The following is a 20,140-nucleotide window of genomic DNA, read 5'->3' on the forward strand; positions in this document are numbered from 1 at the left end:
AAAGGAAGGTAAAGAGAGGGGAAGGAAGGGAGGGAGGGAGGGAGGGAGAGAGATAAACAGAGACAAAGAGAGGAAGGAAGAGAGAAAGAGAAAGAAAGAAAGAACAACAGAGAAACCTGACAGAGGTGATGCAGACGCCTGGTGCAGCGCAAGGCTCAACGGACGGGGCTCTTGGAGAGAAAAAGGTGTCCAGACCACCTTTCCAGCCTCTCAGGAGGGCCGAGGGGTGAGCGGGGCCCTGGCTGCCCCAAGGGGCTTGAAGGTGAGCCCAGCGTGCCAAGGGCCAGTGGAGCTGGCTCACACCCCACCACCCCGGGCAGGCCTGGCCGGCTAATTCCAACACACGGCACGGTCCTTGGCTTGGCTGGAATTGTATCCACCCCACCATCGCCAGCTGATCTGAAGCTGTACTGAGCACTTACAGGGTCAAAGGTTAATTTTGGAAAGGGGATAAATTAATCATTACCTCATTCATGTCGGAGCTATGTCGAATGCAAGCCCTCTCACGAGGCGGCTGAGATGCAAAGAGGACATCTAGCCGTGGAGGCGTTCCAAAGTTCAAAGCCAGAGAAAATGAACAACAGTGAGAGAGGGCAGAGGAGTGGTCACCTCTGGGGGACACGGATTGGGAAGGGTCACCAGAGACCTCTGTGATTTTCCTGACACGATACACAACCTCATTCTAATCAGGAGAAACCACCAGACAAGCCCAAATCGAGGGAAATTCCCGAAAACCACTGACCAGGACCCTTCAAAAGTGTCACAGCAGACAAGGAAAGACTGAGGAACTGTCACAGATCCGAGGGCCGTAAGGAGACTGCGTACATGCAGCAGAGTAAACCAAAAACACCCCGAGGTCTCCTTCCAACCAAACAGAACTTGAGCTGAACTAGCAACGAATGTCTGCTTTGAGCATTGTGCTCTTTCAAGAACTATCTATATGGGATCAAACTGACAGCAGCAACCTAAAAGATGAGCCAGGAAGTTTATGGGGCAGTGAGTGTATGTTAATGGGGGAGGAGCAACTCAGAAAAGAGGGTGAGAATGGCTGCACAACTTGAAGAATGTCATCAACATCACTGAACTGTACTTGTAGACTGCTGCACTGGTGTGTGTGCTGCTGTGTGTATTCTCAACAACAGCAAAAATCCATAAACTATTAAATAAATAAATGCAACATGGGATCCTGGACCGGAGAAAGGATATCTGTGGAAAAACTGCACTTTAGCTCACTACACAGTGCCAATGTTAATGTCCTAGTTTTGGTCATTGCACTGTCGTCATTGTTGTTAGGTGCCATCAAGTCGATGCTGACTCATGGCGACCCCATGGATGCAGAATAGAACGGTTCCACAGGGTTTTCAAGGCTGTGACCTTTCAGAAGCAGATTATTGCCAGGCCCTTCTCCAGAGGCACCTCTAGGGGGGTTCGAACCGTCAACTTTTTGGCTAGCAGTTGAGTGCTTAACCGTTTGTGCCACCGGGGACTCTCGATCATTGTACTGCAGTCGTGGATCTACCAACATCCGGGAAAGCCGGCTGAAGGGCATATGGGAATTCTTTGTACTATTTCTGCAACTTTTCTATAAGTCTAAAAATTTTTTTAAATAAAAAGTTAAAAAGCAATGACGCTGTAGATCTTGATTCACGTGGCTGTGATACGTTAGCAGGTTAAAGTAACAGGTCACTTAATAGCAGGTAGAGCACGATCCCATTCTGGGGAGGGGGGAAAGCACGCGTGTGTACACGCACCCACACTGATATGAGAAAGGTCCAGGAGGGATACACCACACTGCTAACAGTTGAAATCTCTGGCGGTGGAATCATCCGTGATTTTAATTTGCTTTGTTAGACTTGTTTATCTGTCCTGAACTGTCCGTAACGAACACATATTACTTCTATTATCAGAAAGAAGGGAGACACACCCAGAAAAGCTGTTTTCACTCAGCAAAGAGAAGAACATCCTCACAGGGGCCAAAAGATGGGGGAAGGTGGAAAATTCACAAAGGGAGCTGGGGACAAGGGGCTGCCAGAGGGAGGGGGTGCTGAGGCGGGGGAGGCAGAGGGTGGAGGGTCAGGCGTGAGCCAGGGAAGGCAGGGGCAAGCAGGAGAGAAGGGGCGAGGAGGCCTCCCGAGATCCCCGCAAGGGCCGGCTTGTGGCAGAGAAGAGTTGTCTCAGGCCTTTCCTCCCGGATTCTCCCCACAATGCCATCATTCATGGACCCTGCATCCCCCACCCCCAGCCACGCAGACTCCAGCACTGCCCCCATGTCCTCTGGGGTCTCTGGACTGCCTGTGGACAGGCCCTTAGGCAGGTGGACATCTGGGCTGTCAGAGTGGCAGTGGAGGAAGAGGGGTAGGAGAGGACCGGGCCTGCCATCACAGCTGGGCCCGGGGAGGGCAAAGGGCTGGGCAGACCTTGAACTCCCTTGTGACTCTCCACCTTCAGCCCCCTATGCCCTGGGACCTGTCTTTTAGTTGCCCTCTGGGTAAGGATGCCAGCTGAAATATAGGACGCCCAGTTAAATTCGAATTTCATATAAACAACAAAGCATTTTGAAGCGTAAGTATACCCCAACGAGCACGTGGGATACACTTACACTAAAAAATAATTTGTGTTCTGAAATTCAAATCAGACTGGACAGCCTGTATTTTTATTGGCTAAATCAGGCTGCCTCACCCCTGCGCTGCTTCTGAGGCCAGCTCTGTCACGACAGATCACCCCAGCTCTCTCTGAACCTGTTTTCCAGCTACAAAACGGGCATGAAGCTAACCGCACCAGGTTGGTGGAGGGTTCAAAGAGAAGGTGATCATTTTAGTAGCTCGAAGGTGCCAGCATGCCTGGCACGGTGCAGAGCCATCATGCTGTTCAATCCTCAGGAGAACTTAGGAGTCAGGGTGGGTGTTACCCCCACGTTACAGAACAGGAAACCGAGGTACAGGGAGGCAAAGGGGTCTGCCCAGTTCTTTTCTCTCTTCTCCAATAAAAGGAGGAGGACCACAGGGTCCTGCATGCTGGCAGCAGCGGAATGAGTAGTGATGATAATGACATTAACAGCAGCACTGATCTCCACACTGAACCTACACAATCTCATCCCATCTTTACGAGAGCCCAGTGAGGTGGGGACGATCACTCCGACCCTCGTACAGAGGGAATCCCGTGCACCCCAGGTTATGCATTACGTGGCAGAGCTGGGATCCTTACCGTGGTTCTCCTCCCTACAGGGAAGAGTAGGGGTATGGGGTACTGGTATTAACAGCAATAACGAGGCTCCCCTCCCCACTGACAGATGCCACACGTACACCCAGGCTGCTCGACCTCAGTGCTGCTGACATTGGGGCCGGCTCATTCTCTGATGTGGGGGGCTGTCCTGTGCACTGTGGGATGTGGAGCAGCATCCCTGGCCTCACCCACCGGATGCCAGGAGCACCCCCTCCAGTTGTGACAACCACAGCTGTCTCCAGACACAGGCACACGTCCCCTGGCGGGACAGTCGCCTGAGAGAGAACTCATTTCACTTAGGAAATGGGATTGCCTTGAGCTGGTGGCACGGCAGTGGGAACGTGCGGGGGCGAGGGGGCGCAGGGCCGGCCGGGAGGGGGCGCTCACGCTCTGCATCTTGGCCTCCGTTTCCACGATGTTCTTCTCCACCTGGTCTGCATTCCTCTGCAGCTGCTCAATCAGCTCCGACAGCTCCTTGTTGGAGATGCTGCAGGCAGGGTGGGGGGACGGTGTGAGCAGAGGGCCTGCGGCAGGGTGGCCTCCCCTCTGGCACCCCGTCCTCCCAGGCTGCCCCCCACACGAGGCTTGGAGCAGAAGCTGCCCACCCCTTCGAAGGGGCTTGGCTGTCCCCACAGGTGACATCACCAGAGCCACAAAGCAGCAGCAACTGGAGGGGGGTGTCAGCCCCCACCTCAGTCATGCACTCTGATGCTGCTATTCTGTCATGCTGGCTGAGCACCCCTCTTTTAAAGTTGTCTCATTGTGGTAAAAATATATAGAACAAAACGTTTGCCAATTCAGCATTTCCTACGTGTACCATTCGGCGTCACCAGCTACATTCAGCACTTTGTGCAACCATCACCACTCTCGGTCTCCACATTATGCCGCCCCCGTGAACAGACACTCAGCGCCCCCTAGGCAGTGGCTCTCCCCCTCCCTCCCACCCCTAGTAACCACCAGTAAGCTTTGGTCTGTATGTTTGCCTCGTCTAGATAGTTCACATAAGTGGGATCATATCATAATTGTCCTTTTGCGACTAACTTATTTCACTCTGCACGATGTTTCCAAGATTTATCCTTGTGGTAGCATGTCAGCCTTTGCTCCCATGTTTTATTGAGATATAATTTACACACTGTAAAATTCACCCTTTCATAGTGTACGCTTCAGTGGTTTTTAGTATATTCAGAGAACTGTGCAGCTACCATCACTATTTATTCTAGAACATTTCCATCACCCCAAAAGAAACCCAGTACCGATTAAACAGTCACTCTCTATTCTCCCCGCCAACCACCACTCTGCTTTCCGACTATGGATCTGCCTATTCCGGACACGTCTGGTAAATGGAATTGTACAATGTATGGCCTTTTACATCTGTCTTCTTCCACTTGGCCAATGTTTTCAAGGTTCATCCATGTTGTAGCATGTATTAGAACTTTATTCCTTTTTATGGCTGAGTAACTCGAACTACAGTGTTGGCAAAGAATACCGAATATACCATGGACTGCCAGAAGAGTGAACAAATCTGTCTAGGAAGAAATACAGTCAGAACGCTCCTTAGAAGTGAGGATGGCAAGACTCTGTCTCATGTACTTTGGACATGTTATCAGGAGGGACCACTCCCTGGAGAAGGACATCATGCTTGGTAAAGTAAAGGGTCAGCAAAAAAGAGGAAGACCCTCAGTGAGATGGACTGACACAGTGGCTGCAACAATGGGCTCAAACACAGTAATGGTTGTGGGGACGGCACAGGACCGGGCGGTGTTTTCTTCTGCTGTACGTAGGGTTGCTATGAGTCGGAACCGACTTGACGGCACCTAACAACGACGACAATGTTCCATTGCATGGATAGACCACATTTTGTTGATCCATTTATCCACTGATAGACATTTGGGTTGTTTCCACTTCTGGGCTGTTGTGAATAATGCTGCTATGAACATATTCATAAACAAGTTTCTGTGTGCCCACTTTATTCCTAATTACTTAATATTTCTCTTGCAATCTACTCACTCTTTATATTTAACTACATTTGCTGAAAAAGATCACTTGCTGTCCCCATTGTACACAGAAAACCAGGAGCCCTTGACATAAATGGAGGTAATCCTCAAACCAAATTCCACAGAAATAAAACAGCGACATTACATTCTAGCTGGACACGCTGGTCGCCCACACATAGCCAAGTCTGAGCCCTGCCCTTTCTTGCTCAAGAGCAGAGCTTGGCGTGTTATCAGAGCTCTTACAGCATGTGAGTGCCAAGCAGAGACTTTCTCCTGGACATTCTCAGAAAGGCTGAGAGAGACTTGGAAACAGAACGGCATTCTCCCTGTGTGTCAATGTTCTCTGCGATCACTTCTGTTTACCCCCAAATCAAGTCACAGACTAACTGTGGGGAATGCTACTGAGGTTAAATGAGGACCTTGACTCCACAATCAAACACGGGTTCAAATCTTGGCTCAGATCAGCCACTTATCAGCTGTGTGACCTTGGGCAAACTGCTTTACCTCTCTGTGCCTCTAGTTTCCCTCTGTCCTCTATAGGATACCAGCACCTGTTATCAGTGTACTTACTTATCAGTGGGGAGTGAGGAATGGGAACTAAAGGCTTTCACAGACAGGGACTGGGCACGGGGATCTTGAGGAACAAGACCCAGGCCCCACCCTCTGTGAAATCAACCAAGGAGGCAGCTTTTCCCAAAGTGGGGTCACAGGAACCCCGGTCCTGTAAGCTACTCACAGAACAAAGGTTTCGGCAGTTCAGGCAGCTAGGAAAACCCAACCCCTCCACGGTCACAAAAGCTGGTGAGTCAGCAAAGGTTCTGAGAAGTCCCGCAGTGGAGAACACTGGGGTTTGGCACAGTGACCAGAAAGGCTCGGGGCGGGGGGTAGTTTAGGGGGAGGATTTGGGTGACGGGTGATAAGGGTGGGTTTCCAGAGCTAGGGCGTCAGGGGCCCACCCCCAGGCTCGGGGGCCACATGGGGAAGGTCTATTCTGAGCACTTCTACGTTCGTTAGCCCCATGGGCATTGACAGACCCCCCCAGTCACCCACTCTCATCCTGGCCTGTTGCACCCAGAGCAACGAGTCCCAACCTAAATATTTAACCCATGACTGTAGGGCCACCATTAGGAACTCTGTCCCTCTCAGGCCCTCCCCAGCGCCACCTCAGGGCGTCAGGCCAACTCTCAAACCTGCCCCATCATCTGGTTGGGATGCGGGACCCCACCCCGACACTGGACCCCACCCCGCCAGGCCCACTGTTCCAGGCCAGGCCCAGCGTGGAGGGGCCACAGCGGGGGAGGAACATCTCGGGCTCCTGGTGGGAACAAAGGAGGGCTCCGCAGGAGGCTGCAGTCAGACAGACAAGGGTCCAAGTCCAGGGTGGCCGTCTGCTGCTTGTGCGATCTCAGGCAAGTGCCTTCCCCACTGAGCCTCAGTTTCTCCTTCTGCCCACCAGGGATAACCACAGGCATCACAGCGATCTGACACTTGGCCGTGTGCTTTATTAGCACCAGGCACGTTCACTCTAAACCTCTGGAGGAGGTTTGCCTGCCTCTTTATAGACGAGGAAACTGAGGTGCAGGGTGTCAAGATGCACGCCCAGGGTAGTAGCTTGGGCACAGGGAGCTGGGTCCTCCCCTCAGGCAGTCTTGCTCCACAAGACACATGACCAACCACTGGGCTAACAGCTACCGTAGAGGTGCTGGGGACCACATAAGCCAGCCATGGCAACCACCATCTCCAGGACAGTATGAGCTAATATTTACTTTCTGCGTGCCAGACTCCCCACTCACTTCACACTTCATCTTCATTACAACCTGGTGAGGTAGGTGTCGGCATGCTAGGTAATCGTACTGTTATTCCCACTTTACAGATATGGAAACTGAGGACCAGAGAGGCGAAGTCAATTTCTGGTAATATGGCAGAGCCAGGATTCCAACCTGGGCAGGCCCCAGACCCCAAGGCATCTACAACGCCGTGTGACAATCTTACAGGGCTCCCGCAAGTAGGCACTTAGAAGGATGCTTTAAAAATGCCAAGTGCCCCAAGTCACCGTGAGATACCACTAGGATGGCTAAAATGAAAAAGACAGATAATAACAAGTGCTGGCGAGGATGCAGAGAAACTGGAATCCTCACGCACTTCTGTGGAATGTAATCCGGGCCAGCTGCTACAGACAGCAGTTTGGTGGGTCCTCAGAAAAGTTAAACATAGTAGCAGCATTATTCACAACAGCCAAAAAGTGGAAACAACCCAAATATTTATCAACAGATGAATGGATAAACAAAATGTGTTATATACGTACAATGGAATAGTATTTAACCGCAGAAAGGAAGAAGTCTTGACACATGGATGAACCTTGAAAACTTGCTGCCGAGTCAAAGAAGCTGGCCGCAGAGGCCCATGGTGCACGACTCCGCTGGTACGGAGTGTCCAGAACAGGCAGATCAGAGACAGGAAGTGCATCAGTGGTCGCCAGGGGCTGTGAGGATGGGGACGGGTGGCTGACTGCTGAAGGGCACCGGCTTACATTTGGGGGTGATGAAAATGTTCTAAAATTGATTGTGGTAATGGCTGCACCATTCTGTGAATTTACTAAAAAAAACAAACAACAACAACAAAAAAAAAACCCACTAAATCGTACACTTTAAAGTGCCACCAAAAAAAAAGGTAAATGCCATTTATAAGTGAGAACGGTTTGTTTTTTCTTCTCTCACTGCCCTCAAGTGGGTCCTGCCTTTTACCCTCTGTTTTTTGGGGAGGCTGCGCCAGCTCCAGGTAACACCCAGCTGCCTGGGGGAAGGAGCTAGCGCTCAGAGGGCTCACCGCGTGGCCCGCACAGGGCTAAGTAAGTTGCATATACGTTAGCTCATTCAATCCCACCACCTCAGAAGTATGTAGCATTGTTCTCCCCATTTTACAGATGGGCAAACTGAGGCACGGAGCAATTAGGTAACTTGGCCACAGGCCCACAGCCAGAAAGCAGGGCAGAGCGGAGACTCGAACCCAGGCTTCTGGGGGCACAGTTCCCGCAGTTAGGCACAACGACAGGTCCAGGGTTTCGCCTTTTGGGTTTGGGTCCGTTCCTCCCACCATCCACCCTGAGCATCCTTCTGGGTGGCCCCATGCCAGGAGCTGCAGGAATGCGGGCGGGCAGGGAACCCGCAGGGAGGAAGCGCAAGTCCCACAAGTGCTGGGAACTGGCCGGACCAGTACAGCTTTTCATCTCGCTGATGAGCCACACTGGATCGGCCAGACGTGGCACCCGTGGGCGGTCAGCCCCGCTGATGGAGGCCAAGATACGGCCCTTCCCTACCAGCCTCGTCCCAGTCCTGTCCACTCACGCAGATGGCAGCCACTCAGCTAAGGTAGGAAAGCTGAGGTGCCCCCACCCACCCCAGAGAAGAGAAGGGACGGGAAGGGGGCAGTGGACCTGCAGTCAGGGCCTTTACTGCCTTCCAGCTCCCCCGGCTGGCACCCTGGGAGGTGGGACTCACCCAGCCTTCCTCTCCTTACTCAGGGGCTTAACATGGACACAGATCTTGAGCAAACTGAGGCCCTCGGAAGCAGAGACACCCGCCCAAGGTCATGCCGGGGGCAGCTGATGTAGGGGAAAGACTGCGGCAACTGGAGCCAGACAGACTGGGTTCAATCCTGACTACTCCCTAACCAGCAGCTTGACTGGAGGAGCTGCTTTATACCTCTGAGCCTCAGTTTCATCATCTGTAAAATGGGAGTAACAAATCCTACCTTGTTAGGGGAGGGGGTCAGAATCATTTCTGAAAACACCTGAATTGAGTTTCAAAGACAATTTGAGGTGCAAGGACTGAGCTGGAGGCCTAGAGTAGCATCTAGGGACCCAAGAGCAGATGAGAGATACTCTGACCTCACAGAGATAGGAATCTTTGGGGTGTCGCTGCTGTCTCCCAGCTCCTAAAACAGTGCCGGGGACACACAGTAGGTGTTCAACAACCAGGTGCCATGGAGTCAACTTCGACTCATGATGACGCCATAAGTGTCAGAGGAGAACTGTGCTCCATGGGGTTTTCAACAGCTGAGTTCTCAGAAGTAGATTGCCAGGCCTTTCTTCGGAGGTGCCTCTGGGTGACTCGAAACTTCAACCTTCAGCTAGCAGCCAAGCTCATTAGCCATTTGCCTTACCCAAGGACTCCCATGCTCAACAAGTATTTGTTACATCTGGGAATGTGAATGATCTAGCACATAGCAGGGGCTCCATAAACAATAACAAGAATCATTCATTCACGCAACATATTCACTGAGGTTTTAGTCCCCACTGGGGCTGCCATTAGCAAAACTGAGCCTTCACATTGCTCCCTAAATTGTACGTGGAGCTCTGTCTGTGGGCCCCTTTCTCTCCTGGGAGTTTCTCACTTGCCTGTAGTGCTCAGACCCATAAAATAGTCTCCTTCTAGAACTACAAGGAGCCCTTGTAGTGGTGCAGTGGTTAAGTACGTGGCTGCTAACCGAAAGGTCGGTGGTCCAAATTCACCAGCTGCTCAGCGAAAGAAAGATGTGGCAGTTGGCTTCCATAAAGATGACAGCCTTGGAAACCCTATGGGGCAGTTCTACCCTGTCCCATAGGGTCACTATGAGTCGGAATTGACTCAACGGTACTGGGTTTGGTTCTAAGAACCGTAGCATCACAGTAGAGAAACCAAGAGTTGAAGGTTAACGTCACCAGCAATGAGACAAGTCTGCATCGTGTAACTCCTGATGCAGCTGATGAGGACAAACATCATGTCTGTGGACTCCTTCCCAGGGAGGCAACCTCCATCTCATCCCTGGAACCCAGCAGACAAACCCGAATCAAGGGGCATTCTCCAAAATACCTGAGCACTGCTCTTCGAAAGTGTCAATGCCAATACAAGACAAGGAAAGACAGAGGAATTGTCACAGATCGGAGGGGACTAAGGAGACATGACCAGTAAATGCAAAGTGGGATCCTGGACAGGATCCTAACACAGAAAATGGCCATCGGGGGAAAACTGGTGAAACTGGAACCACAAAGTTTCCTTCTAGATTTCCAGGTCTCCTGGCAGATCCTGATAGGGGCGATGCCCCACATGGTGATGGGGACGGTGTCCAGGAAGCCCACCTGCGGACAGGTAGGGAGGAGGGGGGTGATGAGGCACAAGACGCCAACCTCGTAAAAGCGGACCTGGATGGGGACCCAGGACTTGGCTGTCCCTGGAAGCAGCCCCCTCAGTCCAGCCCAGACAGGTCAGGGGCTGCCGGGCGGGTTGCACAAGCCCAGTGGGGGTCACGTGGGTAGACTGGGGCCATTTCTCCCAGAAATCAGCCTTGTTTTCTATTCCTAGGCTGGGGAGCCAGAGTTGGGTGTGCATCCGGGAGGTCCAGGCTGGGGGAGCTGGGGTCAGGTGTGGGTCTGGGAGGCCCAGGCTGGGGGAGCCAGAGGCGGGTATGCATCCGGGAGGCCCAGTCTGGGGGAGCCAGGGTCAGGTGTGGGACCAGGAGGCCCAGGCTGGGGAAGCTGGAGTCGGGTGCAGGTCCAGGAGGCCCACATCCCTCCCAGAGAACAACCAGGTACCTGCGTACTGGGCCTGGTCCACAAAGGAGACTCCTGGTACAAGGAGGGAAAAATGGGGCCCAGGCCAGCCAGGGGGCTGGTCTGAGGACACGGTCAGGGGACAGACCAGGCCTCTCTGGGCCTAAGCCGCCAGCGCGAGCCTAGAACAGACTCCTCTTTGTGTCCCAGGATGCATTCGGAGCTGCGAGGAGAGGCCTGGGAGCCTCAGATGGCATCAGGTGTGTGCGCTGTCACGGGGCATCAGAAGCTCAGTAACCTGGCTAGGCAGTGGCATGCTAGATCTGCGTCATAGCCAGCAACTCATCTGCTGCTTGCATTCACAGACAAGGAGGACACAGCGGTGCACAGAGGTCAACTGCAAAGTGGGGAGCTGTGAGTCGAACCCAGGGCTTGGGATGTCAAAGCCCCTGGTCTGGTCAGAGGGCCAGCAGGAAGGCCCATCAGTGAGGCTGGAGCAATGGCACCCAGGCTTACCCAGACCAGCAACACTCCATGTAGGCCAAGGACGAAAACAAACACATCTTGAGGGGCCCTCGCTCCCTGCCTTTCTCATCTCCTTTTTGCTTTCATTTTGTGCAAGTATCACTTGCTCTTTTCCAAAGCTGAAGGCAGTAGAGCCTGATGGTTAAGCACCCAGGCCTGGGTTCAAAATCTGGCTCTGTCCTTGTTGCTGTTGTTAACTGCCATCACGTCGGCCCCCAACTCCTGGTGACACCACGCACAGCAGGATTGGACCATTATGATCTACAGGGCTTTCATTGGCTAATTTTTGGATGTAGATGGCCAGGCCTTTCTTCCTAGTCTATCTCAATCTGTAAGCTTGGCTGAAACCCGTTCAGCCTCATAGCAACAAGCACGCCTCCACTGGCTCTGTCCTTGGAAGCTTGTAAATGACTTAGCCTTGCTGAGCCTGAGTCTCGCCATCTGTAAAATGGGCGTCACTGTCATACACATGCCACAGGGCTGGAATGAGGGTTAGTTGAGAGAACAGATATAAAGTGCTGCCTCGGAATGGAGCCCAGGCTCTCTGTCTCAACCTGTGTGCACCGCACCCAGGAGGAATTTGGGTTCCTTTTAAGGAGGTTATGGAAGCCAGGAGCCCAGGCCCAACGCAGGAACCGGCTGGCACTGAGGAGCTAAAAAAAGACCCCGGTCTGCCCGCGCCATTCATGCTGATCCTCCGCAAGCCGAAACTCGCCCCGGATGTCGCCCCACCCTGCCACGGGAATTTGCAAATAACCTCAATATTGGGAAAGCTTTCCTGTAACATCTGCGGCCACTCTCAAAACAGGAGAGGCTAGGATCATACATGGGTAATGAGCCTGCTGTGAGAACGCTGGACCCCAAGACCTAGACATCCCCCAGGCAGCTCAGTGTCTTGGATTTGGGCTGGGGATCCGGGTTTGGGGGTCCAAGGAATAGAGGGTGTTTCCGCCGCAGGGTATGCTCTGCTCTGAGAACCCTCCTCTGTCTGCAGGAGGGACTCACAGGAGGGAGGGGACGGAGGACTGGTCTACCCGGTTGTTCAGGCAGAACCCCGAGAACCTTCCAGAGCCCCACCCCTGGTTCCACCCATGAATGGATCTCCCACCCATCATCCCCTCCATCTGCCACTATGGCCTCCACCTGATGGAGGTACCACCCCTTACCTCGACCATGCAAGGGCCCCCCCAACCATCTCCTGCTCCCCAACTCTCCCTGCCTCCAGCCAGCCTCCTCCTGTCCATCCGTCAGTGAGATTGTTCTAGATGCAGCCAGATGGCCGTCCTCCAGCTTAAACCCCACTGTTAAATGGATTGAACTGTGTCCCCCAAAGTGGGACTAGGCCAGGATTCCCAGTATTGTGTGGTTGTCCTCCATTTTGTGATCTGATGTGATTATCCTATGTGTTGTAAATCCTACCCCTATCATGTTAATGAGGCAGGATTAGAGGCAGCTATGTTAATGAGGCAGGACACAATCTACAGGATTAGGTTGTATCTCGAGTCAATCTCTTTTGAGATATAAAAGAAAGAATCCAGCAGAGAGGAGAGGGACCTCATACCACCAAAAAAGAAGAGCTGGGAGCAGAGCATGTCCTCTGGACCTGGGATCCCTGCACTGAGAAACTCCTAGACCAGGGAAAGATTGATGACAAGGATCTTCCCCCAGAGCTGACAGACAGAGAAAGCCTTCCCCTGGAGCCGGTGCCCTGAATTTCTACTTCTAGCCCCCTAAACCTTGAGAGAATAAACTTCTGTTCATTAAAGCCATCCACTTGAGGTATTTCTGTTATAACAGCTCTAGGTAACAAAGACACCCACCCACCTGTGCTCCCCACTGCTCAGAGAAGAGGTCAGACCCACCATACCACCCCCACCCTGGTCTCGACCCTTCACCCCCCGACAGCTTCCCTTCCTCCAGGGCGAAGGGCTTTCCCATTTCAGAGCCTCTGTGGGACTGCACCCAGGTCACCTCCATGGTGATGCAGGTGGATCGTGCCCAGGGCCACCTTACAAAGCCCCTCCCCAACCACCTCCTCCACCTCCTCCCAGGCTTAGGAGCCCCCAGAAGGACCTACTTCCCAGCCTCTAGCCCCACAGAGGACACCCAGGCCCTCCAAGGGACACCATGAATGGCCCACCCCAGCTGGTGTCAGCAACCTGGAAATGGGGGGCTCCCTAGGTGGGGGTGGGGGTGAGACCCACCCTTGCTAACTTCTGCCCCAGATGACCCACGCTCCTCTCGACCCCGCCTGCAGGGAGAGAAACTGAGGCAGCCTGACATAAGAACAGAGACTGTGGGGCTGTGCTGACCTGGGTTCCTTAACCTTTCTGTGCCTCAGTTTCCTCCTCTGTGAAATGGGGATGAGAGTACTTCCCATTGCAGTGGGCTGAGAAGCTTCAGGGAGATATTCCTTGTAAGGCACCAGCCCACACCGAGGGCTCGCGGCAGCTGGGAAGGACCTTTGTCTGTTTTGTTCCCTGTGGTGTCCACAGCGCCCAGCAAAGAGCTGGGTCGATGAACAGCTGAACAGCTACTGGCCACCGGGAATAATGGCACACATCATTGTGCCTGTCTCAACCTTAATTTCCTCACCCATAAAATAGTCATCATATCTGCTTGAAGCACAGCAAACAGAAAGACACACTCAATAAGCATGAAATGTCCCCAAGGTGGGGTCTGGGACTATGCTGCTTCATGTTTAAGGCCAGCGCTGTCCAACAGACATAGGATGTGAGCTATGTGGAGAATTTAAAATTTTCTAGTAGCCACATAAAAAGAAACGGGTGAGCTTAATTTTCATAATATAGCTTATTTAATCTGTTGTTAGCTGCCATAGACTCAGCCCCCAACCCATAGTGACCCATACGCAACGGAACGAAACGCTGCCCAGTCCTGCGTCATCCCTGTGATAGGTCGCAGACTGCACCATTGTGAACCATAGGGTTTTCACCGGCTGATTTTCAGAAGTAGATTGCCAGGCCTTTCTTCCTAGTCTATCTTAGTCTGGAAGCTCTGCTGAAACCTCTTCAGCATCCCAGCAACACACAAGCTTCCACTGACAGATAGGTGGTGGCGGCACATGAGGTGCGCTGGCCAGGAATCAAACCCGGGTCTCCCGCATGGAAGGTGAGAATTCTACCACTGACCCACTCACGCCACCTTATGTAACCTAATGTGGCCAAAATATTATCGTTTTGACAGGTGGCTGAAAACATTCTTAAGGTGATACTTCATATTCTTTTTTTCATACTTGTTAGGTGCCATGGAGTCAAGTCGATTTTTGACTCATAGCAACAGCATGTGACAGAGTAGAACTGCCCCATAGGGTTTCCTAGGCTGTAATCTTCACGGGTGGAGATTGCCAGGTCTTTTCTCCTGCAGAGCTGCTGGGTGGATTAGAACAGCCAACCTTTCGGTTAACAGCTGAGTGCTTAGCCACTCTGCCACCAAGGCTCCTCTTTTTCCTACTAGATCTTCAAAATCTGGCATGCAGGTTAAACTTCTGGCACATCTCATGTGGCTTGTACAGGACGGCGCAGTTCTAGGTGATTCTGGGGTCTGCTCCAAGCCCACTGTGACTGCTGCCTGCCGTTTTGCTATAATAAAGCTAAGGGATGCTTAGAAACATCTGTTTGCCCTGCTCAGTGCCTGGAACCTTGGGGCACTTAACATGTGGTCATTCCCTTTCCTCCCTGCCGCTTGACAGCCAGACCCACACATGCTGGCCAGATGCCTGCCCTAAGGGTCCATGGCTGCCCAACTTCAAAACCATCCAGCTCCCAGCTGCACCCATGGCTGCCTGGGTGTGGAGTGCCAGGGCACGCAGACCACAGCCTGACCCCCTTCCCCAGGCCCCGAAGGCTGCAGCATCCTCGCCCATGAGCCACTGGGCAGAGCCGGGCGCCTGGCGTGCTCCCCAGCATCCCTCCCTCCAGGCTGGGAGGACAGACCCCTTCCCTGATCGGCCACTCCAGGAACATATCACACTTCAGCAACCAGGAGAGGCCATGTCCCTGTCATCAGCCCTGACCCAGCTGTCCCTGCCTGCCCAGAACAGTCTCTGTCCCTGCCCAGTCACAGCCCAAGCTGCTCTCTCTTTTCCCGTGTAGGGATGGGAGCTCGCAGGCTCTGACGTGCTGGTGGGGACGGCACTTCTTGCTGGCCTGGCCACCTCACAGGCCAGGTCTGGGTTAGCCCCTGTGTTTCGGCCCTTGATCACCCTGACATTCCTCGCTTTGGGGGTTAATTCTGTCTCAGTGGGTGCTCAGGGGAGGGGGAGCGGGGAGCACTGGAATGCCTGGAACGCGCAGGAGTGCACACTTCTTGCTGGGAACCAGCCTCACCCACCCCAGAGCCCGGAGAGGGGGGCCTGCTGACCACAGCCATCCTCTTCCAGGGTCCCACCTGCTCCTGGGCCAGCCGGGGCCTGAGTGGCTTCCTGGGGACCTCGCAGCCTGGTGGCTGGCTGTCCTGAGGTGTTGTGTATTTCCCTCACCCCCACCTTCTTTAAACAGTGGCTAGCGGCTCCCCAAAGGAGCCCTGGAGGTGCAGTGGTTAAGCACTCAGCTGCTAACCGAAAGGTTGGTGGTTCAAACCCACCAGCCACTCCTTGGGAGAAAGATGTGGCAGTCTGCTCCTGTAACAACTACAGTCTTGGAAACCCTACGGGGCAGTTCTACTCTGTCCTATAAGGTCGCTAGGAGTCGGAATCGACTCAGTGGCAATGGGTTTGGTTTTGGTGACTCCCCAAGCACCTGTCTTGTCCCTGACACAAAGGTAGCACAGAGTAGGCAGTTAGGAAATGATTGCAGAGTAGTAATAATAACTAAAAGGAGCCAGGTAGCACACTGGTTATGTACTCAGCTGCTAACTGAAAGGCTGACAGTTTGAACCCACCAGCCACTCTGCGCGAGAAAAGACCTGGCGATCTGCTCCCATAAAGATTAAAGCCTAGGAAACCCTATGGGGGCAGTTCTACTTTGTCCTGTGGGGTTGCTATGAGTCAGAATCAACTTGACGGCACACCACAATAACAAGTAAAGATTTAGAGCACCTGCTATGTGCCTATTACCCCGCTCAGCCCCGTTCCTACATCAGCCACTGAAATCTCACAGCCCTAGGAGGTCGGGGTCATTAGAGTTACTGGGGTGCCCTTCTGCAACCCTTAATTCTAAGCATTGCATAGGCTTGGGGCTCAATAAATAAGTGTTGAATAGAGAAGACATTTTATAGCATGTCAACAACTCATGTCTCTCAATTTTCTAGATCAAGATAACTGAGGTTCAGAAGGGTTAAAAAACCTGCCCAACAGAGGGCTGTGGGGACCATGGTCTCGGGCAACATCTAGCTCAACTGGCTTAACACAGTTTATAAAGGCAATGTTCTACATTCTACCTTGGTGAGTAGCATCTGGGGTCTTAAAAGCCTGTGAGCAGCCATCTAAGATACTCCACTGGTCTCTTCCCTTCGGGAGCCAAGGAGTGTGAAGAGAACAGGATACAAGGGAAAGATCAGTCCAAAGGACTAATGGACCACAGCTACGAAGGCCTCCACCAGACTGAGTCCAGTACAGCTAGATGCTGCCCGGCTACCACCACTGACTGCTCTGACCAAGATCACAACAGAGGGTTCTGGACAGAGCTGGAGAAGGATGTAGAACAAAATTCTAACTCACAAAAAAAAGACCAGATTTACTGGCTGAAAGGAGACTGGAGAAACCCCGAGAGTATGGCCCCCAGACACCCTTTTAGCTCAGTGGTGAAGTCACTTCCGAGGTTCACAGTTCAGCCAGGGATTGGACAGCCCCATAAAACCAAATGGGACTAATGAGGCACAGCAGTCCAGGGACAAGGAGTAGAAGGCAGAAGGGGACCGGAAAGCTGGTGATAGGGAACCCAAGGTTGAGTAAGGATAGTGTTGACGTGTTGTAAAGTTGTTAACCATTATCATAAGGCAACATGTGTACTAACTGTTTAATGAGAAACTATTTTGTTCTGTAAACCTTCATCTAAAGTGAGAATAGCAGCACAATTGGAAGAGCATAGTCGATGTCACTGAACAGTGCATGTAGAAATTTTTCAAATGGTGTATCTTTGGCTATGCATATTTTCACCAAAAAAAAAAAGGTCGAGAAAGAAGAGGGTTAACATGTCGCGGGGTTGTTAACCAATGTCATAAAACAATATGTGTACTACTGTTTCCTGAGAAACTATTTCTTCTGTAAACCTTCACCTGAAGTACAATAAAAATAAAATAAAATAAAAATAACCTGCCCAAGGACACACAGTTGGGAAGTGGCGGGAACAGGATTTGAACCCAAGTAGCCACCTTCTTGTAAAACGGGAGGTTAATGTTGACCCACAGCCACCCCACCACAGACAAAAAATAGGGAGGCATCGGGCAAATGGGGTGACATGGAGGGGCAGTCGCCACCCGGGGTAGCATAGTGATTTACGTCCTGTTGGCATTGGTGTCAGTACAATTAATCCTGGAGGCTGGGTAACACTCAGGGGTGGTAAACTGAGGTTGAGTCATTCTCCTAGGATGCCACCATGAGGGACTCCCAGCCTGTGCCGCCGAACAGACCTTTCAGGAGGAAAGGCCTTTAGGGTGGAAGGGTATTCAGTGAACACCTTGTGGGGCCACACCCTGTTCCAGTGCCTGACATGCATTCCCTCTTTAATCCTCCTAACAACCCCGCAAGGTAGGGTACTACTATTGCTCACACTGCGGATGGGTAAACCGAGTCTCAGGGCAGAGAAGCAACTTGCCCAGGGTCACAGGGTTAGTAAGTGTCTACGTTAATGCGTGCTGTAGTTCCAGCTGGCACGTTCTAGATGCTCAATAATCACTGAGTAAATTTTCACCCCCCACCCCACATCTCCTTGTCCTCTCTTCATCCCTCTTATGGACCCTTAAGATAGGGCCTTCTCCATTAACAAACTCCTGGAGGCATGAGTTGTTGACATGCGATAAAATGTCTGCTCTATTCAACACCTATTTATTGAGCCCCAACCCTAAGCAAGGCCTGGAATTAAGGGCTACAGAAAAGCGCTCACAAAAGTTGAGTAAATCTTTATTGTCTAAAAGTTTATGGCCTAATAGGTAGGGTTAAGAAAAACACCCAATGACTGTAATTACAAAGACTCCAAATTGCCTGGGCCTGAGTAATTGCCTCCATTCTCTTCCATTCAGACCTTCTATCCTAACTTTAATTGTGAAATTATAGTTCGATCCAATAAAAAGCAGGAAAGAGCAAAAAGGAAATAAAGGGAATGCATGATAAGTAGGAAATACAAAATAATGTGGCAGGAGTAGGTCCAAACATACTAGTCATTACAATAAATATAAATGGGTTAAACTTGCCTATTAAAAGACAAGACTCTCAGATGACAATACAAAAAAAAAAAAAAAAACCAACACCACCAAAATCCACCTATATGCCATTTTACAAAACACCCATCTGAAACCAAACAACATGGGAAGGTTGAGGATAAAGGAATGTAGTACAACATACCAGACAACTGCCACTGAAAAGAGAAAGCATGGTCCATGTAATCAAGACAAGACAGAGCAAGGCAATCGGTATAAATAGGTAGGTCCCACCCCTGGCTACACATCCAAAGATCAATGTCTGGGCCCCATCCCAGAGATTCTGACTTAACTGGTCTGGGAAATGGCCTAGATAGCATTCTTAAAGATTCTCAGGTGGTTCCAATGTGAGATCAGAGTTAAGAATGAGGAAATGACCCATGGCTATGTGTTAGGAGGATTAAAGAGAAATGGATGAGGAAGAATCCCTAGATACCTATAGGAAGGAAGTCTTGTGAAAAAGTAGTATACAAAAGGCACCCAATACATACCAGATTGATTGGTCAATTGACTCATACTCTCCCCACTGTAAACTTGCATGATAATCAGACAGTAAATTCGCCCACACCCAGCTATTAATCCTCGGGATGCAAAGCCTAAGCTGGGAGGGTTGTTACTGTGGTAGTAACTATGGCTCCTTTTCACAGCCTAATCTGTTTGCACCCAGGGAAGGCTGCCCCACCTCTGGCCTTTCAGTGGGGCCTAGGCTTCCTGTGTCAGGGGTGTGTTCGTGGTCTCTCATTACACACACGCACACAGAAGTTCCAGCCTCTGTAGGTAACACCAGGGTGTGTCTTGAAGATTTTTTGCAAGATTAAAACAGGGCTCAGGCCAACCTTGGCACCCTGAGTGTTAGGACATCACTCTAGGTTAAAGACCAGTGGGCAAGGAGTACCAGCCTCAGTTTACTGAGTACCTACTACATGCCTGATGCTGTACGCACATCATCCACAATCCTACATGCCTCCAATTTGCAGATTCAAAACAGACCTCCAACCACTGGTGACACCCAGTATGTGTTGGGCACTGTTCTGTGGGTACAGCAGTGGCCACACAGCATGGAAACCCCTGCCCTCATACACTTACATTCTAGAGAGGAGGGGCAGGAACATGACCAGCATCACAGCTGACAACCAGCAGACCTGGTCCTGGAAGCCCCAAAGCCCGGGCTGTTTCTTCCCAACCCACCACGCCCTCAGTCCCTGTCCATGGGCCTTGGTCTCCTCACCAGTAACGTGGACGGGAAGAGCCAGGTTGCTCATCTTGTGGCAGGGGGAGGGGGGCAGGGCCAGAGCCTCCTGTTTTTTGTGCCACCAACTCACGATCCTTCCTAAACCTTCAACTGGACAGTTTCAACTCTTTTCAGTGGCAGTCCCCACACCCAAGATGGAGAAGACAAAAACCCTAAAAGTATGATGAACCTAACATCCCAGCCCAGGCAGCTAGAACAGCAAGGAATTCTGTAAATCACTGTTCTGCAGCCCCTTGGTCCTCCAGA

At 51.7% G+C, this 20,140-nt stretch overlaps 1 protein-coding gene across 1 annotated transcript in view; it reads right to left on the reverse strand.

Annotated features, from left to right (window-relative positions):
* Positions 1–20,140, reverse strand: part of PPL (periplakin) — a 49,997-nt gene that overhangs the window by 21,733 nt on the left and 8,124 nt on the right. The window contains exon 2 of the mRNA XM_004373230.1: positions 3,610–3,709. Within this exon, the coding sequence (XP_004373287.1) occupies positions 3,610–3,709 (100 nt within the window). The remainder of the gene's footprint in view (positions 1–3,609; positions 3,710–20,140) is intronic.

This window comes from Trichechus manatus, unplaced genomic scaffold, assembly GCF_000243295.1.
Source record: "Trichechus manatus latirostris isolate Lorelei unplaced genomic scaffold, TriManLat1.0 scaffold00024, whole genome shotgun sequence".
Classification (NCBI taxonomy): domain Eukaryota; kingdom Metazoa; phylum Chordata; class Mammalia; order Sirenia; family Trichechidae; genus Trichechus; species Trichechus manatus.